At 37.5% G+C, this 24,676-nt stretch overlaps 1 protein-coding gene across 1 annotated transcript; it reads left to right on the forward strand.

Annotated features, from left to right (window-relative positions):
- The first annotated feature begins 1,547 nt into the window (after positions 1–1,547).
- On the forward strand, positions 1,548–23,477 carry LOC122646116 (phosphoglucomutase, cytoplasmic). Its single transcript, XM_043839602.1, has 18 exons — positions 1,548–1,709; positions 3,087–3,168; positions 5,756–5,811; positions 7,126–7,239; positions 7,380–7,442; positions 14,937–15,056; positions 15,209–15,309; positions 17,640–17,699; positions 17,843–17,942; positions 18,058–18,215; positions 18,288–18,383; positions 18,659–18,722; positions 18,812–18,893; positions 19,033–19,208; positions 19,314–19,390; positions 22,736–22,868; positions 23,198–23,314; positions 23,401–23,477. Exons 1-18 carry the CDS (start codon positions 1,629–1,631, stop codon positions 23,470–23,472), a joined length of 1,752 nt encoding a protein of 583 aa, XP_043695537.1. The 5' UTR covers positions 1,548–1,628; the 3' UTR covers positions 23,473–23,477.
- Positions 23,478–24,676: the final 1,199 nt, after the last annotated feature.

The following is a 24,676-nucleotide window of genomic DNA, read 5'->3' on the forward strand; positions in this document are numbered from 1 at the left end:
AAACACTCCCTTATTTGAAGAATCATCAATGGGGGTGAGGTTTTTAACAAATTTAAAATATTCTGAAGTTAGTCACACAATCATATTAGGTAATAATTACAAATGGAGCCAGACTAAGCCTTGGGGAAATGGTTAACAGACTTCGTGGAAGCTCTCCTCTGGATGGCCCAAAAAACAATAATCACAAATGTCAGTGATGATAAAATTATAATTTTTTCCCCTTTGTACTTGTCTTTCTCTTGGTTCTGTTTGTTTTGCCATAAAATATATTTTTAAAATTTTGGGGTTAGGGATCACTGTTGTCATGACAGTCATGAAATTATGTTAGGAAATGGTTACAAATTTTCATTTTAATTTTGATTTTGTTTAACTTCTCTTCCCTTTGTTTCCCTTGGAACTGGACGGAGCCCACTACAAATGTATATACGCCAAATTAAAATTTGGAAAACCAGTGAGCAAAAGGAGTTGGACATGTTTGGGCCCATGGGCAAAAAAGCCCACTGGATAGGGTGTAAGAGGGCTCGTGTTTTCAACACTTACCCCACAAAAGAAAGTGTTGATACGATGGGGGATCTATATGCTGCTGGCATATAATGACATCTCTCACATCAACCGGATGGGCACAAGAGAGGATATGCTGTGATTCGTATACAAGATGCCTCATATGGTTAGGGAGGAGAGAGTGTCTGACTAATTAATTTACGCAAAAGCAAGTACATGTTGTCAGTATGTACTTTCCTCTCACAATCTCTCACCTCTCTCCTCTTTGGAGTGCAGGCCGCAGAGATGGAATCCAAGAGAGGTGGGTCCTACTCTTGGATTCCATTTGTGCAGTTTAGGTCCAAACGAGAATGGTTCTTGGATGAGAACCGAGCGAGCCTCTCCACTCTATTGGTCTCCCTTCACTCTCCTCAATAATTATACTATCTTGTTGTCCCTCCCTTTTGGTAATTAGTAAATAGTAACTATGTTTTCAAAAAGCAGAATCAACTGATTCAGATTGAAATTGGCCATGAGTGATCCCGATTTCAGCCGCTTTGAAGTAACTAATTCTAGAATTTTTTATGGACTGAAGTACCAAGTTTAGATTTGAGGGGATCAGTTCTAGGGGTTTGGAAATCCAATCGGGTTACTAATATGTTATGTTTGTTATGCATTTTTCGAATGAATTCTAGGTTGATTTCGCATTCTTGGAGGAGTTATTTTTATTACCTCGATGTGGAAGGTGGAAACTTTCTAGCTGGTTTTCTACAGCAGCCGGTTAAAATGCCGCGGTTTAATCTATGAAAAGAGCAAATTTTATGGTTTAAAGTCTAAACCCGCTTCTTCAGATCTAGAAAAGCACTCACTAATCGTAGACTAAGGGAAATTAATTACTCTATTTAATAGAGAATCACGTCTTCTCGACCATTGTCGCTCTCTCCCACTAAAAAGCACGCACACGTCGCTATTTTATTTCGCCACCTTTCATTTCACCCCAAGAGAACGCTTACCGAAAGCAGAAGATCCAGCTCTGAACCAGTGAGTGACGCATCTTCTTATCCTCCTCCCCTGTTCCAATTCCCAAATCTACACGTTCTTTCTGATATAATCCTCAAAACCTTTGGTTGCAGGCAAGCTACGAAGCGATGGTGTTGTTTAAAGTGTCCCGTGTTGAAACTACTCCTATCGATGGCCAGAAGCCAGGAACCTCTGGTCTAAGGAAGAAGGTAATCCAAATCTAACGCATTATGTTCAATTTGATCTCCTCCGTATTCCTTTAGATTTGCTATTTCTATACCGATTTCGTTGCAATTGTTCCTATATCCTTCTGGTTTCGATTGGTGTTTGATGTTCCAGTCATGGATCTTCTATTCTGTCTGATTTGGATTTGATTGATTTGATGTTGCAAGTTATAGGGCAGCACCAGATCTAATTATATTTTTCATATGTTAAAAATATATTATTGGATCTTTTTTGCATGTCAATTGGCCGAAGCATCTCTGGGTCCAGATCTTCCATTATATGTAACAGATCTTGTACGAGTCAAAAGAGGGGGAACTGACAAATTATCTAAACCAAATTGTCCTAACCAATGCATTTTTTCCTTTTTCTCTTCATGGGTGACAATTCTGGACTCTTTTATTTTCCTCCCCACCCCCAATTGGTTGAACCCTTGAGTAAAAGCTAAACTGTATACCAGTTCGGATTGGTTTAAAATTCGTGTTTCCATGCAACACTACCCTTTTTTGTCTAATGTGATGTATCCATGTAGGAGTGTTCTCTCATTTTAGACTGCTTCTTCTAACCTGTATTACTAATGTGGTTTTAAAATCAAACTATATATGTCTAATAACATATAGTTACATACTCAGATTTAACTGTCTCAAGAGATAACAATTATTATATCACACAATGTTATGAGAATCATAATATAGCAATTATGCAACGATAGCCAACATTTAATTTGTGTCCTTTCTAAATAGTATAAAGAAAATGATCCCACACTACTTGCCTGTGCTAGCAGCATATTCCTGCTCATGGTTTGAGGCTTTGAGCCACATCCTTCTATCAAATCTTCATATTTTTTCTGGATAGATTCCCATGGATTACTGAATCCATGTGAAGGAACACGACTGAGATTCCTCTTCTAAGACTTTTTTATCCAGCTTGGTGTCATAGTTTGAGAGGATGGAGATATCCCCCTCCAAGTCAGTGTTCCAAGCTTGACTGTCTTCTATTTCTACATGGTAATGGCTTCCTCCAAGTGTTGTAGGAGAGAAGATCTCATATCTCCAAGTTCCCTTCTGAAAATTGGGCTCCAACCCTATTCTCCTATGTAATGACTTAAGGTTTCAGTGTCTTATTCATTAATATATTATGACAAGAGATTGAATGATGCCATCCTGTTTTCCATGGGCATTTGTATTCTACTCCTGCTTGTCATCAGTGTAGTAGCTTGAAGACATGTTTAATTGAAGATAATATTTCAAATAATTTCCCCCTTTTTTCCCTTTGCCTTTTATGTCTTCAATTTTGTTTCAAGGGTTTGATTTATTTTTCAGCATTTAAAAATTATTCAGTGAAATGAGAGCTATGTTTCTCAGGTGAAAGTGTTTAAGCAACCTAATTACTTGCACAATTTCGTTCAATCAACATTCAATGCGCTACCACCTCAGAAGGTTAAGGGTAAGTATTCTATTATTTTTTATGCATCTTACTCCCATTAAAATGGAAGCATTTTAGGATGTATTTAAATTTCTTTTCATGCAACATCCAGAATTCTGTATCTGTAGCTTATTGAGGTTGCATGTTTTTAGTAATTAGTGGCTTAAACAGGATATGGAAGACATTTACACCATGGTCTGTTGAGTATGCTAATGTTGTGCTTCAGCAGAAGTTAAGATGCATACTGCTAGTATAGATTGTAAATTTCTTTGAATTTCTGAACAAGTTCAGGTGAAATGTCCAACTGAGCATCAATGCCCAGTAGACTCTATCATTTGGCAAATGCTAAATTGTAGTTTATAACATTCTGTGTTCATCAACACTGTATTCACTGTAATCGAGGTGTACTGCAGAGTGAGTTTACTTGTAGGCCTGCTACTTAATTGTTCACATATCATATGTGCAGCACTGTATGCTTCTACACCGATGTACTGACCATGGTCTAAATATGAATTACATTTTCCTCCTTTTAGCCAAAAAAATTCTAAACTATTGACAGGACTAATGATTGAACTGTTCAGACTTCAGACCAGGGCTTAATGTTGTGGCTTGAAACTTAAGGGCTAGATGAAAGTTTGGAGTAACTTTGGAGATTCCAGTTGGAATATAGGGGAAAAGCCAAGTATAGAAAGCATAATTGTTGAAAATAAACAAATAATAAAATTATGGGATGAAGGTGGCAGAACGGATGTTTTGCTTGGCTTAGCACAAAGTCCCGCCCAGTTTTGGCTACATGGCATCTGACGTGGCAATATCCAACCATATGGATAATTAGGCTCCATTTTGTATTAGCTACAGCCTACAGGGAAAATTTGGTGGTCAAACTCAACCCTATGATCAACTTGTAGTGGATTACTCCTGTGTATTTTCCATATTTTTGGTTCCTACCTTTGCCTTCGTAACTGTTCTTTTACCTTAGTTTTCTCCTGTGTATATTTTGGATTGAGCTGAAATTTTGTAGGTTGATGGGGAGTGTTTCTCTACTGCTACACCAAATTTGGGTGCTGGATGGACTGCCATATGGCTGATATAAAGCTGGCCGTTTTTCCAACAACAGCAACAACTCCTCAGCCTTATCCCAACTAAATGGGGTCGGCTACATGGATCCTTACCCTCCAATCAGCTCTGTTCGAGGTCATATTTGATACAAGGCCTAAGCTATGCTTGGCTTTCCTCACCACTTCTCTTATAGTCATTTTAGCTTTGCCCCTGGCTATTTTAGCTCCTTCAATCTGAATCAAATAACTCCTCTGTACCAGAGCATCTAAAGGCCTCCGTTGAACATGGCCATGCCACCTCATATGTCTATCTCATAGCTTGTCATGTATCGGAGCTACTCCCAAGTCAGTTCTAAGATGGTCATTCCTTACTTTATCCTTCATAGTTTTGCCACACATCTATCTCAACATCCTCATCTCCGCTGCACTTAGTTTATCTATATGATGCATCTTAACTGCCCAACATTTTGTACCATACATTATAGCCGGTCGTATAACTGTCTTATATAAAATTTTCCTTTAAGCTTTAAAGGAATGCGTCAATCACACAACGCTCCGGACACACCTCTCCACTTCAACCATCCTATTTTAATTTTCTGTAAAACATCATCCTCTATATCCCCTAGCAAAATGGCTGTTCTGCTACCTCCTACTCTAAAATTATTATTGGAATTGTTAAACCTAATCATAAGACAAATCAATTTGTTCTGGTTTAATTATTTATGAAAATTTTCAAAAATATAAAAATGTTGTTAAAATATTGCAAATAGTGATACAACCGATATCCATCTAATTTTGGTATGCATGTGACTACTGCTTGCATCCATATGTCTATTATAATGAGATGAATGGTATGTTTTCCTATGATCCTATCAGCATTAATTCACCTTTTACAACCACACATCTCTAAAGATGAATCACCATTTCCTATAACTAAAAAAAGTAGACCATTGCTTTATGCATTTTATTGGAGTAGCTTGGTTAGAATATTGTTATGTTATCTTTTGTTTTTTGCTAAGACCAAGACTAACCTGATGAAGATTTCAAAACCGCCGCCCAGATTTATCAGCTTTGCATATGGCCTGGTAAGAGATTGTCATTGTGATTGGGTGGGTTGGTTCAGGTTTTATGACACTTCAGAATTATTTCTTTTTTCTTCCGTTGAGCGTGTTGTCATAAACCCTGGACTGGTGTAGTGGTCAAATTCTTATATCTGAGAACTGCTCCCCTTCCAGCAGGCTGAGCAATATTGGGGATTCTGATTTTCCTTCTCTTCTGATGTCTCTTGTTCTCTTAGATCCTTTTGAAGACTGAACTTTTTTAAAATCATCAGTCCAACTAGATTAATTCAACCTGTTCACTGGCACCTATTTCTTCTAGAGTTAAATACTGATAACAGTGGTCCAGCAGACCAATTGCATGGTATATCTTCATTTGAGGTGCTTTTATTTGTTCTTTTAACTTTAAGTTTTTGGAACTATTTCATATCTATTATCTAGGATGCTGATTAGTTTTAAATGAATATAAATAACCATGACTCTATAATGCAGGTGCTACACTTGTTGTTTCTGGTGATGGCCGTTATTTTTCAAAAGATGCTATTCAGGTAATTTTTATATTTGCAATGCTGGATCTTCTCTTTTATTTGCATGAACACCTACTTCCATTAACTCCGTTTCAAATATTGAACTTTGATTGTGGAAGTTTTTGACTGAACTTTGGAATTTTCCAGTTAAACTAAATTAATTTAAAAGTTCAAATGCAGTTGAAAGTCTGACGTTCAGTTCAACCTAGTGAATTTGTTCTTTCTTCTTGAGCATCTTGTCATAAGATCTCTTTGACCAATTAATGTCTTATGGTTTTTTGGGACAGGGTAATGCAACCATAGGTTCCAAAAACCTTCTTTGGGTTGCTATGGGGTGATTAAGATGGGAAAACTCTCAACTGGAAGGATGAGTAGAAATTTTGTAAATTTCTGGACCAGTTCAAGACCCTTTTGGAAGGAATAAAGGACTCTGGGACCAAAGTGTAATTATAGATGGGAAATAAGGATGTTTCTGATATATAAAATGGAGTGGGAGGAAATAGAATCAAGGTTCAGATTTGAGGGTTTTTTTTGTAACTAATAAAAAAAATTTGTTTTAATAACAAACAGTAGAAGAATAGAGCAGAATTTCAGAAACTAACCTTGTAATCAATGGAGAAGAAGAGAGGAGAAGAGAAGAGAAGAAATCAGGTATGGGATAACAATCCCGTATGCCAAGCTCAACAACTCCAAAACTCTTTAAAAAAGCTCATATTCTTTATGCTAATCATCTCCAATTGATTGGAGGTGTATTATATGCATAAAGACCTTATAAATTCTTAAATTGACTCATAAAATGACTCCTAATCACTCTTAACACTCTGAATAAAGTAAATAGATTGATTATAGAACTCTATCTAACTCTTAAGTTTCCTAATCTAACCCAAAACTTAGATACTAATCCTGTGTACAAACTTTATCCCCCACTTTATGTGCTTATAAATTAGGTCCATTGCAATGAAAACCCCAAAAAATAAAAGACCCAACTTATAATATGATTACCCAAAAGTCAATTTCGGTCCATTGGACTGCCACCGGCACCTTGTGGGCCTCCCAAGCTTGCTCATAGATCTCCATATGGGATTAATGTCTAATTCTACTACATCACTAGGGAGTGATTTTACTTAAAAGTTGTTGCTTTCTTTCGGCATTACCAGATAAATATATTAAATTGTGTTTGGTTTTAAGCTCATATTTTTCCCAACTTGCATTTTCATTTTATCCACCTCTTGTGTGTCTTTTTTAGTATCTGTATTCAGGCCTAAATCTTTCTGGGTGTATCGTGAATCCCACACTGTTTTTTCACTGCTAAATTGTTGTCCTAAAAATTGGCAGATAATTATTAAAATGGCAGCTGCAAATGGAGTGAGACGGGTTTGGATTGGACAAAATGGATTACTTTCAACACCTGCTGTATCAGCTGTAATCCGTGAAAGAATTGGAGCTGACGTAAGTTCAAAGCTCTTCGCAAAATATTATCTCCAGCAACAACACTTCATTTTTTATTTTAATTTTGTCATATTCATGTCCGAGTAAACTATTGTAGACGAGTTTATCATGTTCACTAATAAACATGACATTTTAACCAGGGATCCAAGGCAACAGGATCATTTATATTGACTGCAAGTCATAATCCTGGTGGTCCTCATGAGGTATGTGGAAGATGTCTTATCTTAATTTCATCAGGTGCTTACTAAAGCTACCAACCATCCTTTCATCTTTTATGCTAGGCAGAAATTGGAGTTCATCATACTCTTGTTTTATATTCATCCATTTACCTAGCCTGAGACTTTTGCAGGTTTGCCTTCTATGTTGTAGATATTGAAAGGCAAAGGTGAAACCACTTGAAGACACCAAAACTAGATTATTTAAAATTATAATGAGTTGTAATTGTGTACAACCTGGGAAAAGTGACTTTTGGTTGGCTATCCTCATTTCTGTCTGTAGGGCATAAAACAGAGCAAGTCGGATGTGATCTGCTACAATCTGCTGCATTAACTGGATTTGGATATTAAACTTGCAATCTGGTTTAAAATTGGGTAGTATTTGGTTAAGCATGTCAGATCTTGGTTGGGTTGGGATAGAGATCCTGGACTTATAGAGGGTATATGCATCTTTTAATATAGGAATAACTAAATGTGTGGTTGAATAGCTGAATCTGTAGATCTAACCTATAACTTATCCACATTTATAATATAGGATCTTGGATTGATATGGACCCACCATCAATGAATCTGACTCAAGTCTGGATCTGGACCTTGTAGTGATAAACTGGATTTGGACTTGGATCTATCACCTATTTGGTTAAGCATGTCAGATCTTGGTTGGGTTGGGATAGAGATCCTGGACTTATAGAAGGTATATGCATCTTTTAATATAGGAATAACTAAATGTATGGTTGAATAGTTGAATCTGTAGATCTAACCTATAACTCATCCACATATATGATATAGGATCTTGGATTGATATGGACCCACCATCAATGAATCTGACTCAAGTCTGGATCTGGACCTTGTAGTGATAAACTGGATTTGGACTTGGATCTATCACCTATGTGTCTTCAACCCAAGTCCATACATTTAAGGCCTCATTTGGCTGCTGTGCTTTGTGTGAAGGGTGGCTGCTTTTGCCAGTTCATAATCTATTGAGCAATAATGTGAAGAGAGAACTTGGTTAGATTAAAAAGTCTATTGTTTTAATTGAGGTTGGTTAAAATAATGTGATTGACTTATCAAAGGAGAAAAAATGGAAAACAATGTGATTCAAAGCCGGAGCAATTTTGTTTATCTTAATATATCTATATTGGGCTTATTACAGAAAGGTGTTGATATATTTGCTGCTTCATTTTCTTTGGCCTACTTCCCTTTCTATGGGGCCTGGTGCTGATATTCTTTAAGTTTGAAACTATATATGATGTGAGAAATAATCTGTACCACTCACCTCTGGCTTATAATGTTCCCCCTTTCAATGTTAGCATATGCATGGAGAAAATATGAGCTATTGTCTCCAAGGTTGTAATTTTGTCATCGAAAAATATCCTCTCTAAATGTATAAAACTAATTCCTTCCAAGGATTCCTAATTTACTTTTATCTTTTGTTTAATAAGTGCCAATCCTTACTCTTGTCTCTAAGACTAGCTTATGCTTCTTATTTTCTATATTTCTGAACAACTCATTTGTCCTGACTCCACTTTTTTAACTTTATGCCACCAGCAATGATGTATGGAGCTGAATGTTGGACAGTAAAGAAACAACAAATAAACAAACTTGTTGTAGCTGAAATGAGGATGTTGAGATGGATGAGTGATTAAACTAGAAAAGATAATATAAGGAATGAACAAATTAGGGCTAATTAGGAGTAGCTACAATACATGATAAGTTGCGAGAAAGTCTTTGAGGTTGCATGGACATATGCAACAAAGGCCATTGAATGCTCCAGTATGGACGGGTGATTTGATCCAGATTGAAGGAGCCAGAAGAGCTAGGGATAAGCCTAAATGACTCTAGGAGAAATGGTGAGGACATGCTAATGCAAACTCAACCTCGAACTAGGGAAAAACCAGTGAGAAATCGATTGCAGAAGGATAATTAAAATAAGGAAGAATAAAATTGAGTAACGGAATTTTATTTTTGCTCTTTTCTTTTTACATATGAAAGAAGAAAATAAAAGGATAGGGAAGAAGAAGAAAGGGATATAGAAGGGAGGATAGGGGACTCTCTCAGTCCAGGGTCTCTCACCCACAGTCTCTCACCGTCACTGCCTCACTTCAACCATAGCTCTCAGCTACATACACTTATTTATAATTATCTCATCAATGGATACAAAATCAGCAACTCCCAATAGAGTGGGGGATTGCTTGGCTGCCAATAAAACTGAAAAAGGAAACTAACATAAAAATAGAAACTCTAGCTATTGACTCAATAATAATGCAAGAAAATAGAAACTAATAGATATTGAGGCCCTCAACACTACTCATGTGAACAGTAACTCGTGGTACTGTTCACGTGAACAGTAAATTTGTTTTTTTTGGGGAATTCTGTCTTGGTCTTCTTTATGCTTCGACCTACATCACATGCATAGCTTAGGACTAGTAACAAATATGACTTTGAATAGAATTGATTGGAGAAAAAGAATCCATGTAGCCGATCCCATTTAGTTGGGATAAGGTTGAGTTGAGTTGAGTTGTGTCGTATCCATCCTGCTTTCTTCATGAATTGGGGTTTGACACCACATGCTTGAATTGAAGGTATTTGGTCTTTTGTAAGGTGGGATCTCCTTAAACAATGTTGGCTTCTGAGTAGATACTAACATCACCAATGCCACCTGAATCACCTCAGGGTATTCAGCTTCCATGTCTATTGCGATCACTGAACTGTCTGAACACCTTTGAGTAGTTCAGAGAAGCATGGAAGCTAGGTTCATCTTGGTTGAACATGCTGGAGTGTTTTGTTTTCAATGAGGAACAATTCGAAATATCTCAGTGAATTTGTTTGAATACAACTAAAATCATGTACAATACACATAATATTGACCAGAGTAACCGTAATTTGAATCTAAATCACTTTAATATTTCAGTCTTGGCTACAATCAAAAATGAAATCTGCTTCCATGTATGAAAGGAGTTTCATGGGGTTACAGAATATTGTCTTAGGGTCTTTCTGGTATCATTTTTCATTTTGTTTTTCTGACACAAACATTTTTACAAGTGTTTGGTACAATTTATGGACCCTATTTCTATTTACAAAACATCAAAATAATAGAAAAAACATAATAGAGTTGAGACCTTATTATAGATTTTGGCCAAAAATTGTTTTTTGTCATTTTTTTGGATCTTTAATGAGCATGTGCTCATAAGTCCCCAAATTTGAGGGTAGAAGCGTCATTTCATTCTTTAATTAGAAAAACAAGTCTCAACCCTCCTCTTCTTCCTCTTCTTCCTACTGCAACCCCACCAGCCTCTCCTTCTCCTCCTCCTGTTGCTGCAACCCCAGCCGCCCCCCACCCCTTCTTCTTCCTTCTCCTGCAACCCCCTTCCCTAGAGTCCGGGAAACGTAATATTAAATATATTATGTACCTTCACTGTAACAAGTACAACCTTCACAACATTTAGATTAGAATCCAAACCTTATTCCTCAATTTTGTGTCGGCTAAAATGATATTGATGCGAGAGCATGGGCAGCAGAAGATCTTAGCCTTGATATCTAAAACGATATTGATACGAGAGCAAACCTTTCTGTTTGGGGCAAATATATTTTCTCTTTTCATCTTATTCTCTCATTTTTTCTGTATTTCATTGTTTCATTGTATTCATTAATCCATTGGTTTTCTGGGCTGTCAGTGAATTTGTTTCCGGTTATCAGCTTCTGATTAGATCTTTGGGGTGGGGGGGGGGGGGAAAGAAGAAGAGATAGAAGAAAAAAAGGGTTTTTTACAATTACCACCCCAAAAACTTTGATATCTACTATTAACCCCCTAAAAACTTTCAAACAACTATTACCCTCCCCTGTTGCATACTAATAACTAACTGGCCCCCACCGTTACATTTCCGTAACGGAGAGGGTTAGTCGTGACAGTGTGCCGTTGTCACGGATTTTCTAGGACCAAAATGCCCTTTTGGGGTGGTAATTGTAAAAAACCCCCCACCCCATCACCGTCCCTTCTCTTTCTCCTTCTCCTTCTTCTTCCTCCTCTGCAACTTTCTCCTTTTACTATGTTGGATCCATCTCGCATCGGCTTCACCTCCACCACCAACTCTATCTTTTAATCGTTTCACGTCTGAAAGCTTTACAGGTTTCACAATAAATTCCTCTGCTCCTTCCTCCAAACACCTATCGATTCAAGGCAAGACGTTTTCCGACGACATAATCACCACTGGAATTTCTCTGAAAGTCGAAGATTCCTGTTTGGAAAATATGTCGAAATAAAATTAGAAACGAAATGAAATTTTTGCATGTCATTCTCTTGTGGAAATCTAAGAGATCAGAAATGTTAAGAAATCTTGAGAGAAAAATCAAACCTTGATTTTCTTAAGCAACTCATATCCGTTCATTCCAGGCATACTGTAATCCGTTATTATCATATTAACCTTCAAACCCTGAAAAACAAGTCACCGAAGATGTAAGAAAATCTGTAAATCAATAAAAATTGGAACTTTAAAAAATAAATCAACATTATGTTCAGTGAAACTTTTCTTACATTGAATCCCTCAGAGTTCTTCTTCTCCCCATCCAATCCAAGAAATTGAAGAGCTCTTGTTCCACTATCTACTGTCGTCACTGAAGAAATTCTACCACATTGGTTCAGAGAACAACAAATGAAGAAAATGTTGAAGAAAAAAAATTGAGAGATAGAGAGAGCGAGGACTCGGGGTCTAATTAAATAACATGAATTGGGAATCGACCTTTACAAGAGGAGATCTTGAGCAACCGTTCGATAAGTTTTCGATCGACGAGGCTATCGTCAACGGCAAGAACATGTAATTCTTGAGAATCCAGTGAGGAAGGATCAAAGAACTCATTCATCTCCGGTACAGAAACCTGTGGAAGAACATGTAATTCTTGAGAACGGGCACCCTAGTAACACCCTCGAAGAAGAAGAAGAAGAAGGAGAAGGAGAAGGGACGGTGATGGGGTGGGGGGTTTTTTACAATTACCACCCCAAAAGGGCATTTTGGTCCTAGAAAATCCGTGACAACGGCACACTGTCACGACTAACCCTCCCCGTTACGGAAATGTAACGGTGGGGGCCAGTTAGTTAATAGTATGCAACAGGGGAGGGTAATAGTTGTTTGAAAGTTTTTAGGGGGGTAATAGTAGATATCAAAGTTTTTGGGGTGGTAATTGTAAAAAACCCAAGAAAAAAATAAAGAATTATAGAATGAAAAGAAGGGGGGGGGGAAGAGGTGAAGAGAAAAAAAGGGAAAAAAAAAGACAGATTTTTAAAAACCGAAACAGGGAAACAGAAAAGGGAAGAAGGAAAGAGGAGGAGAAGAAGAAAACTTACCTGTGGAATCGGTGGTGTCGCAGGAATCTCCGTTGGTCAGTGGAGTTGCCGCCGGTCGTGGATTGGAGTTGTAGGAGGGGGAAGGGTTTGAGGAGAAGAAGAAATAGAAGAAATAGAAGAAAAAAATAAAGAATTACAGAACGAAAAAAGAAAGGGGGGGGGGGGGAAGAGAAGGAGAAAAAAAAGGGAAAAAAGACAGATTTACAAACCGAAACAAGGAAACAGAGAAGGGAAGAAGGAAAGAGGAGGAGGAGAAGAAAACTTACCTGTGGAATCGGTGGTGTAGCAGGAATCTGTCAGTCAGTGGAGTCACGAGAGTTGCCACCGGTCGTGGATTGGAGTCGCATGAGGGAGAAGGGTTTGACGATCGAGCAGAAGGGTTTCACGGGTGGGGCAGAGTTGGTTGCAAAGGGGTGTAGGACAGAAGTCTTGCTCTATGCGTTTCAGACTTGGAAAAATGATGGGTGATGGGGGAATTTCTTCATATCCTCTAAAAGTTGTTTACACAATTATTTTCCCAAACGATTTTTCATTCTATTCTCTTATATTTCTAATAGTTACCAAACAGTTTTCATTTTTTTATAAAAAACCTTTTCATTAATGATTTTTTTTTTTTAGATCATAAACAAAATAAAAAATGATACCAAAAAGACCCTTATTGATACCTTCAAGTAAGAGAAAGGCTGTGGTGGGCATGGTTCGAAATTTCGCAAAAATACTTAGGTTTTAAGAAGCCTCGAGACAACAGTGGTTGATTCTGCATGCATACCAGATTTTGACCGAAATTTCAGTCATTTCGACTCGTTTTGACGAAATTTTGACTCTTTTTGGGGAAATTTGAATCTTTTACCCCCTTTTGCCCGAGAACTCTATAACTATTAAAAAACCTCAATTTTTTGACCAGGTCGGCGGGTCCTTCATTTTGCTACTGAATCAAGACTTAGTGATTAATTGCACATTTGCACCCACGTCAATATTTGGATGGATTTGAAGCATCATTTGGCCAAATTTTTTCAAATTTCAAAATTTCCACCTATAGGGCTGTTGTGATGTACTTTGAGAGATTCCTCAGGCAGAGGATGACATGGCCGCCATATGACATAAGGTCCAAAACCAAACTACCATTTTGGGTATTCTTTTTTTCAATCTAAGGCTTCAAATATATGTATTTGAATACTGTTTTATGGGTTAAGATGACATCTAATAGTATAAATTCACCGCCAAAATATGTAAACATGCTTAATTAAATAGGCAATACCTATTAATTGTCTATGATGACACTTTTTGACATTAGAATACTATTAAATGGCTTTTCTTCATTCTTAATACATATTTCAATTGTTTTTATTGAATATTGTGTTTTCTAGTACTAAATTATATGTAGAATAAGGATACTGAAATATGCACCGCACACTATCAACCTAAGGTCGAAGCCCTTTGGGTGTTTTTTCTTTACAATCTAAAGTTTTAAATATGTTTAGAGAGGCTCAATTAAGGTATCCCTGAAGTTTGGGCCAAATATGGCCATTTGACCACCAAAATTTACCTGATTTCGGTCCAATATCGACCGAAATCCGAAATATTTTGGTTTCGACCTGAATCAAAGCTCAGGTCAAAATCCAAATCTCACACTATGGTGGTGGGTGTCTCAATCATGGCTTTGTATTGTCTTAAAGCTTGATGCACACCTCCAAGGGGCATTGATTTTTCCGACTTCTGAGTTTTAAGAATCAATTGCAAGTAATCAAATGCATACTTTGCAAATTTATATTACAGGAAAGGATAACACTAAAACTACTTGAAATTTCTAGACAGAGAAACGATAAACCAAAGATTAAATGATGCTTCATGCATGCATATCTCATTACATGTGATTGTGTTGAATCAGTGAATATTTACAACTATACAATCTGAAAATAGGTTTGGCTCAGAAAAGTGGATTAGAAAGGGCTTTGATTGTTCAGTTGGTAAAGAATTTAGGTGTTAAATGTCTGAGTTCAGTGGGGATACCATTGCAAATTCTCAATGAAGTGGATGAACTAACACTGCATGCTAATGTTGAGGCCTGACAATCTGTCCCATTCTGTCAACATCTCAACAATCTCTCTCCAATTTCCATGATGTTTATAATTTTGCTTTCACAGGATTTTGGGATCAAATACAACATGGAGAATGGTGGACCTGCTCCTGAGGCAATTACGGATAAGATCTATGAGAACACAAAGTCAATAAAGGAGTACTTCATCGCGGAAGATTTACCAGATGTACTGACTATATGCTAGCACTAGCAGCAATAAAAAAAAAAAAAAAATTTTATTTGCATCAAGTGTATCCTACCCCCATCCACCTCCTTTTCTTGATAAATAGTTTATGTTTTTGATAGTCTTCTTATGTTCTTTCTCAATGAATTCTGTAGGTGGATATTTCTACTATAGCTGTAACGAGTTTTGCGGGGCCTGAGGGACAATTTGACATTGAAGTTTTTGATTCAGCTAGTGATTATGTCAAATTGTTGAAGTAAGTAATTCTGCACATGGGTATACTTTTTTTTTGGATTAAGGGTAAGTTCTTATTTATATTGAAATATAGTAATATGATACATAAGATCGGCTTGATTACACAGCATGAAGTAATAGCTCATAACAGTGATGCCACGATTCGAGTTTGTAAAATTTCTGAACATAATCCCATACAGCTATAACTTTTGAAATGGATCTGAGAACCCATATGATATCTTGTGTTTTCGTTGATCTATGCTTTTAAAATATACCATTTTTTTCTTTTTGTTTAAAGATTAAGTTAGATAGACCCTTGTGATATTTTCAATGACTAAGATTCACCTAACTAGTGACTCTTGAACAAATTTGGAGTAAGTTATATATTTGAGCATACGTGAAGCAAGCAATGTTTGCAGAAATGGTGAGAGAAAATTGAAGTTCTAATCATTCGAAGTAAGTATATATGGCGTTCTGAATGAATGTGGCACAGAAATTTGGCTTTAGGTTCAAAATTTTATGGCAGTGGTGGAGATTTACTCTTTTGAGAAAAGGCAATCAGCTGTGGTAATGATTTATTGGCAGATGGATTTATGAGAACCATCTATTGGTTATAACTAGAGGCTGGACCTTGGTGCAATGGTTAGGTTGCTCCATTGTGACCAAGTGGTCGCGGGTTTGAGTCTCTGGAAACAGCCTCTCTGCGAAACAGGGGTAAGGCTGCGTACATTATGATGACCATCCCAGACCCCGCAGTGGCGGGAGCCTCGTGCACTGGGTATGCCAAGGTATAACTGTAGTAGCATTTTTTCCCTTGACAGTAGCTCTTGATGGTTGCTAGTTTAAGGGAATTTTGGGTAATCCATTGCTTTGTCATTTAGTATAGTGATGAATCTTACCGAAGGGTGCTTCAGTGTATGCTCTAGGGAGCATCATGTGGCAGGTTTAGGTTACTCCCTGCATTTATCTATCAAAGAATAAAAATAAATAAATAAATAAAAACCCCTACCACTTGGATAATTGAAGTCCTATTTTCTGGGCCTTAAGAAAGCTTCACAACTTCAGTAACAGATTTGCCACTTTCCAGGCAAAGGCCCAATATAGGGTGCTTGTGGAGCTGATGCTGAAGACATGGTTAATCTTGCTGTGTACATTATGTGATGGTTAGTTGTGGTGTTATGCTTTGGACTCCCTTCCGGCCTTCCCCCTGACATACACAGTTAACTTCTGTGATACATAATGATTTTGTCTTTTCATATAGAAATATTTTCTAGGTGTCAAAACATAATGCTGTTACATTTCTCTCTATCCTTGTCTATTGTTACATGATAAATTGATATCCCATCCCATAGTCCCTTCTAGTTTTATTATTATAGATACAGTAAAAAAAGTAATTCTTTTCTTAGACATCACGTAAATGCTCCCATAAGCAGAAATCCAGTTAACGCTTTGATCTGACAGTGGTACATTACCCATTTTTTATGTGGACACTTGCCCCCTCGTCAATAGCAGTTATGCCATTTACTCAACCTTACATCTTGAAAATTCCTTCTGAGGATAACCATGGAGGAAACAATAATTAATACCTATATGAAACATGCGTAAAACATGGAAATGCACGTGCTCGTAGTCAATTACATGAGTGTGGCTTTGATTACTATTGGACTATTGGTATATTAACAGCATCTAAAAGAAGGATATTTGTTACTAGAGTTTATAGAGTTTCATTTACTATTATTTATCTTGGCCTACATTAGTGTGAAGAGGAAAGAATTATAGTTGTACCAACTTGAATGTCATCTATCTACATTCTAATGAAGGAAATGGACAAGAAATTACCAAAATTTGGTCAACCACTTCCATATCTAATCTCATGGTTATCTGAGATTGAATTTCTATTTTGCATTTCTTGTTATATCTCATGAGTATTCTGTCTTCTTGATATTTTCTGTGGCTTGTCTGAGCTGTATTTGGAAAGCATTTTGTTTAATAGACTTTGGTCTAGTTGTTAAGTGCTGATGAACATGTTGCAGAAATTTGTCATATGATGCTTTATGTGTAACTAAATGCCTTTTAAATAATCAAACAGTACTTTATTTAAGAAAAAGAAGTTCTTGTTATGTTGATGCCAGTATATCTTTATCGTCTACAAAATTATTCCCTACCCCACCCCTTTCTTTCGACAGTAACATATACCTTGTCTCTGACACAGTTAAGGTTCATTGAGGATATATTCTATTTGGATTATAAATATTTTCTCCAGATTGCAATTTAACATAAACTCTATATGCCTAGCAATTCTGCTGGTGCCCTTCCGCAATTTTATGTGGCATTCTCTTCTTAATTGTCCAGGTCGATTTTTGATTTTGAGTCTATCCAGAAGCTGCTTGCATCTCCAAAATTTTCATTCTGGTATGTAGATGGCTCCACTTTGTGATTTATTAAGCTGAATATACCTGATATGGCAGCGCAATTTTAGTCTGTGTAGTGCAGCATAAACCTCTCTTTTTTTCCCCCTTTTTTTGATGAGTTAAATCTAATTTGTTTGTCTTCAGTTTTGATGCACTTCATGGAGTGGGTGGAGCTTATGCCAAACGTATTTTTGTAGAAGAGCTTGGTGCAAGTGAAAGTTCATTATTGAACTGCACACCAAAGGTATTGATGTATTTATGGATCTCTTGTGCAAATGAAAGTGTTACACTAAGCCTTCTTTATGTCCTATGATCTATAGTTCTTTGTTGCACTTATCATGGTGGCTTTGTACAAACAGGAAGACTTTGGTGGAGGGCATCCAGATCCCAACTTGACCTATGCAAAGGAGTTGGTTGTTCGCATGGGTTTAGGCAAAACAAAACCTGAACATGAACCGCCAGAATTTGGTGCAGCTGCTGATGGTGATGCAGACCGTAACATGGTCCTTGGTAAAAGGTATTAGCACACTTGCTGTTGGATGAAAGAGTCAATACATTTATCTGTGAACTTACATATTTTTTTCCTTAGGTTTTTTGTGACTCCTTCAGATTCTGTTGCCATTATTGCTGCCAATGCTGTTCAGGCCATTCCTTACTTTTCTGCTGGTTTAAAAGGAGTTGCCAGGTACATGATGCGTTCTTTTCTTGCTATCTGCTTTTTAAAATTTTTATCTTTTCTGTTTATTTTTTTATTTATTGAAACTGAAACTTAAAATCATATATTTATTCCATTTTGTCCTGCTAAGAGTGCAAGTTACGCTATTCTATTTATAGGAGTATCATTCTACATTTATTTTTTTTCCATGTAGTAGACAGTATTTTTGGTACATTTTCTGAGTTCTGCCTGAACTGTTTTCTTCTTGTGAAAATCACTGAATTATTTGGAATCACTGCTTGCAGGAGCATGCCTACGTCAGCTGCACTCGATGTTGTAGCAAAAAATTTAAATTTGAAGTTTTTTGAGGTATTATGTTATACAAAATGTATAGACTTCTTCCTAGAAGGCCTCTGGCAATATTTTGAGTGGGATTGTATGGTCTCTCTTTTGATCAGGTACCAACAGGCTGGAAATTTTTTGGGAACTTAATGGATGCTGGATTATGTTCAATTTGTGGTGAAGAAAGTTTTGGAACTGGTAAGTTTTATGTTTCTGTTCTTCTGAGTGGTTATGTTTTCTCTTATTTTCCAATGTATGTACCTCAAGATACAAAGATTCCTCAATATTCTTATGCTTTTTTTCCTTCCCTGGTTGTATGGTGGTGCTTTACTTACAGGTTCTGATCATATACGAGAGAAAGATGGCATTTGGGCAGTCTTGGCTTGGCTATCCATTCTTGCCTATAAAAATAAGGACAATCTTAATGCAGGGAAACTGGTCACTGTTGAAGACATAGTAACTCAGCATTGGGCTACTTATGGTCGCCATTATTATACTCGATATGATTATGAAGTATGAGATATGATGGATATTGCTTTAAAATTTTGATCTTATTGCTTGAACCACAGACAATGGATCATTACTTTCTTTTTGACTTGTTTGAATTCTTTCTTGAAGAATGTTGATGCAGGTGCAGCAAAAGAGCTAATGGCACATTTGGTCAAGCTGCAAGCTTCTCTGCCTGATGTGAACAAGTATGTTCTTCTATTTCTCAAGTTTTCAGTGTCTTGTTTAAAGTTACTTTTCAAGAATATTACGATGAGGAAAAAAAATGATACAGTGATAAAAAGATAATTGGCTCAGAGGTATGGGCAACAGAAGAATCAAAATCCTAAGATTGCAATGTCACCTGCTATAAATAACATAGCTTCCAACTCCTGGTTTTGCTAACTTATCCATGTCATTTTCTGATCTCGACACCCAGAGAGGAGATATTAATTGGTGCCAATGGGCCTAGATATCTTGGTTTATGTAGAAACAACATCCATTTCCCATTCCGCCAAGCCTTTTACCAATATGAAGCAGTTCAAATGTTTTCTTGACCATCACATTAGCCAGCTATACCCATATTATTTTTCTTTTAAGAAGCTATTACCTGCTGTCATATCCACAAAATATTCCTGCTTATGTTCTTTTCATTTTTTATAGTCTGTAACATATAAACTTCCTTCCTTTTCTTTACTGAAATCCCAAATCCTGTGATGAATATCAGAAATTTGAATAGTTGAGCTTCTACATTGGTGGAAACTAGGCATAAGTAAAATTCATGCCGACTCTGTCAGTCTACGATATTTGCATGGGCTAATTTTATTTTTTGGTTGCTTTGGCTGCATTCCATTCCCAGGCTCATTAGTTCTTAATTATTCTGCAAATTGGAGTTAGTTTGCAAGGATTGTTGAGATCAATTCATACTATTCTGGAAATCAGGCTCAGTATTGCAAGTACTTATTATATGAGTACTAAATAACTTGCAATTTCCCTCAATTGCTAGACCACTCCAGTCTTGTCTTCTTTTATATATGAAGAAATCTGTTTGTACCAACCAGTTTATTGTAACCTCTTCTTTATATCGTTGGCCACATCATCTACACCTTACTGTTGATGTGGCCAATTTGATAATTTCCTTATCCCATCATTTTTTTTATTCCTTCTCCCTCTTTGCTTCGACTCCCCTTCCTCGTCTCGCTTGCCAGTCCCCATACTCTGCATGACCTCATCTCCCTGCCTCTGCAACTCACCCCCCCATCCTCCCTCCATCCTACAACTCCCTGCCTCCGATCCTGCCCTCCTGAGTCCTGCCCCTTCATCTCCCTCGCTGCCCCCACCACCACCATCGTCCCCACCCCCAACTGCCTCTGCCTTCCTTCCCAACCCACCCACCCCCTTCAACTCCCCGATTTTATGTTTAGAAGTTTGAGGAGTGGATCAAACAATTGAATATAAAAAATCAGTCTCCCTTTTTACATGACGTTATGCAATTGAGGCGGAAGGTAATTGGGGTGTGCAGGGGCGAATGGCCATGGAAGGGCAGGGGTGCAACAGGTGGTGTGTGCAGTGAGAGCTCTAATTCTTCTAGGAGAAAATTTTTCTGTGGGGGAGTGTACTGCCCACACCCAGACATGGGGTGAAATGAAATCCCGCCCCGCCCCCCATGAAAGGCGGAAATCCTGCCCCCCCCCCCCCCCCCCCCCAGTGATGCCAACATGCGTGCCACGCTCCCCCGCAGAGAACTCTGACCCATTCTTCTACTATTAAATTTTTTTTGGAACACCCGACACAGGACCATCCATGCATGAGACTCAATCTGACCAGATGGTCTTACCCTTCATTTTTCCCTTTTCAATTCTTCAGCTTTAAACAGTAATAATCCCACAATATCACTACGAAGAATTGACTCTCTTTCTCCATCTAACCCTCTGATGGAAACAAAGATGATCAAACTTCGATTCAGGGAAAATGGTTGCCGGAGAGAAACAATTTTCTATTGGAGGCAGTGGCCAGTGCGATGGGTAAAGGGGAGGCAGTGGCTGGATGGGGGGAGCCAGAGAGTGATTTTCTGTTGGAGCTGCTCACCGCTTTGCTTCTGTTGCTTGATGTTGCCGCTGCTCAACGGAAGCATCATCGTGCATCCACCGCCCTGCCATTGATTATTTGATAATGTTGATGAATGGATTATTCCACTGGACCTAACAGAAGAATAGAAGATTGATGACTGTGTATAGGAATCCAGAATAGAATTGAAGTGAAAACTAGAAAAACTGGAGAGTATGTGGGGTCTTCTATCACACATAGAGGACTGTGATTGGGAAGATCACTGCTCGCCTTTCTTCATCTATACTCTCACGCCATTTCTCTGCAGCTTCAACTTCCAAGGAGATGCTCTCTGGCCATTCCATGGCATCGGCCAGAGTGAAGCATTGCCGGTCTTCTGCCCACCGGCGGCTCCCCGTCCCCCTCTTTTTAGTCTCAAGCTGAGCCCTCTCTCCGCAGTTGTGAAATCACATCAATAACCCTCCTATTATATTGTCACATCATTTTATGATTTTATCAGGGGTAAAAGAGTCTGGTTATGAATTCTGTTTGTACCCTACTTGGTTATAAATAGACGCACCACACCCTCTCTCTCTCTCTCTCTCTCTATATATATATATATATATATATATATATATATATATATAAAGAAAAAGAAGAATGCAGTAAGAAGAAGCCAGAAGGAATATGGAGAAGAATTAAGGGGGAAAAAAGATTAAGGCATCAATTTGTGTAACCAAAAAAAAAAAAAACAAAAAGCACAATTGAAGCCAGAAGGAATATGGAGACGAAGAATTAAAGGGGAAAAAAAGATTAAGGCATCAATTTGTGTAACATAAAAAAAAAAAAAACAAAAGCACAATCATAAAGGTGGTTGCCTATGTCACAAGCCTGGCCAAGGCGGACAAGCTGTCACTTGTCGAGCAGGGTAGGTGCCTTATTACAAACCGAAAGCTTGAGCATTCCTTAACAAATATGTTTTGCTGTAAGTTGGCTGTTGAATTTCAAATATTCAATTTCACCAATAAGATACGGAGGCTTACTTCACATTTGGAATTGCACAGAAAAGTCTATTTATCTCAGCGAGGTCTACGGAAAATTTTGGGAAAACTGCTGGGTTTTTTTGCACTCTTCGAAAGTGTTATTTGGCCTTTCTGTCCTGCTTTTCTTCTTCTACCAAAACAATTAGTATGAACCTTGTTTTGCATTAATAGGGTCAGCTTCGGAAAACATCATTTCAGTTTTAGTCAACCTAGTTATGCTCTAGTTTTGGAGTACTCTTATAATCTTTTTTTACATTAAACACCAAACTACAATCTTTCTAGTATTTTTACAGCATTCTTCTATAAACTCCATTTATGATGGATAGCTGTAACTATATAATCCATACATGGTGAATTTCTACCATGAGACAGGCCTCGCCTTATGCAAGTGTGAGTTTCAAAGTGATGTCTGACGTACAGTTTATGGTTCTATCCATTTAATTGCTTTGCTGTTGTTTTTTACAGGATCATAAAGGGAATAAGGTCAGATGTGTCTACTGTTGTGCAAGCTGATGAGTTTGAATATAAAGATCCTGTTGATGGCTCAATCTCAAAACATCAGGGTATCCGATATCTGTTTGAAGATGGATCACGATTGGTAATTGATACTTTCCTCATCCTTTATTAGATATTCAGTTTTGAGGACACTCTCTGAGCTAGGGCATAACAATTTGGAGCATTATGGTGGTTAATCAGGTGCTCCACCATATAAGTTTTGAAAGATGCTAAAGAAATTTAACTTTTATGGAGAGTAGTCATCTCTAAAGAAGTTGATACTTTGCACCATTAGTTATTGTTATGCTTCGATATTGTTGTAGTTCACAATGTAATTACTCATTCTTTTATCCTAGTATGGCGGAAATATGTGAATTTCAAATTTTTTTTCCAAGGCTTTAATGTCCTTGCTTCCCCTGAATGTGATTCCAGGTTTTCCGCCTCTCTGGAACTGGCTCGGAAGGTGCCACCATCCGTCTTTACATTGAGCAATATATGAAGGATGCTTCAAAGACTGGAAGGGATTCCCAAGAGGCATTAGCCCCACTTGTAAGAACTCATGGTCCTTGATCTCATTTTTATCCTGATCTTTAGTCATCATCCTTGGGTTTGACTGTTGTGCATGTCGGCTGCAGGTGGAGGTTGCTCTTAAGCTATCTAAGATGCAGGAGTTTACTGGCCGATCTGCTCCTACTGTTATTACTTAAATCAACTGCATGCCAAATATTGCATTTTTTTTTTTATAATATAAGGTATGTAGGAGGGTATGCAGATTTCATGTCTTCTGCTGTGGATATTTTGAGCCATAACATTGTCAAAGACTTGATCAGACAACAGGTACCTGATCAGTGACATGAGGGGAGTGTTATGTACTTGGGTATGCAGTCAATGTATTTTGATAAGTTTGGCAATTATTTGAGTTGTTTAAACAAGAAAACTTTCGAGTTCGAAATTCTTCGCAGGATGGGTGGCAGTAGTATTTCCTTGCCTTACACTTGTTTTTATCATAACAATTTGGTTGATGCTCATTAATTTGAAAACCTTTCTGTGCTTCTAAATCCAAAACACACAATCCCTTGATCCTAATATGTTCGATAGAGCGATTGTGTATCAAGTGTATTTCACAACCCTATGAGAACTCCCAACCTTTTTTGGTAAAATACTGGTGCATTCGTTATTCAATATTTGCTCAATACAATCATTTTGATCTTTTGCCGTGTTCATTAATTTGTTTGGCGTGTGGTTCCACTTAAGTCTAAGGCCGTTGCTTGTTGGGGGCGTTTCCTTTTAAGCGGAGCGCAAACAATTAAGTGTGAAACTCCATGGTTTTGTATTATTAACTTAACAACCTTAGCCCAACACTCGGGACCTTTAGGTCCAAAATACCCAAAAAAAACATCATGGTCATGCTCTTACCCCCAAAAAAACTAAAAATCATGGTCGTTTTAAAAAAAATTTGTATTTTATATTTGGGAAAAAGGTTTTTGTCCAGGAGTGTCACCTACCCTCCCCTCCCATGTGTCTATCTTTTCTGCTCATATGAAAAGACATATTTACCTTTTTGTTCTGAGGAGAGAGAGATACATGAGAGTATTGGCGTAGCCCACACTCTTGGACAAAAAAACTAATCTCCTTTATATTTTTATCATTGGTATCATTAGGCAAGGGATGGGCACGCTTCCCACTTACTTACATACTAGTGGCTGGATCAATGGGGGCGTAGACATGAGAGGGGTAAGGGTTCTTTTCCATGGAATTGGGGAGAAAGACTCAGACTAGGTAGCCAGGCGGCTTGCCTAACCTTTTCCTTTTATTATTTGTTAATTTTTTGATTTACATCAAAACTCATTGCCCATGGATAACAAAGATCGTTTCAACATTTAAAAAAGAAAAAAAAAAAACTAGCAATAG

The sequence above is a fragment of the Telopea speciosissima genome, chromosome 11 (genome assembly GCF_018873765.1).
Source record: "Telopea speciosissima isolate NSW1024214 ecotype Mountain lineage chromosome 11, Tspe_v1, whole genome shotgun sequence".
Lineage (NCBI taxonomy): Eukaryota > Viridiplantae > Streptophyta > Magnoliopsida > Proteales > Proteaceae > Telopea > Telopea speciosissima.

What these genes read in the sequence shown, in the direction of transcription:
- LOC122646116 (XM_043839602.1), top strand. Translation starts at nt 1,629, where the DNA reads ATGGTGTTGTTTAAAGTGTCCCGTGTTGAAACTACTCCTATCGATGGC. An exon ending in GATTATGTCAAATTGTTGAA is followed by an intron (nt 15,310 to 17,639) that starts GTAAGTAATTCT and finishes TTAATTGTCCAG; the next exon opens with GTCGATTTTTGATTTTGAGT. An exon ending in TGAAGAAAGTTTTGGAACTG is followed by an intron (nt 18,894 to 19,032) that starts GTAAGTTTTATG and finishes CTTTACTTACAG; the next exon opens with GTTCTGATCATATACGAGAG.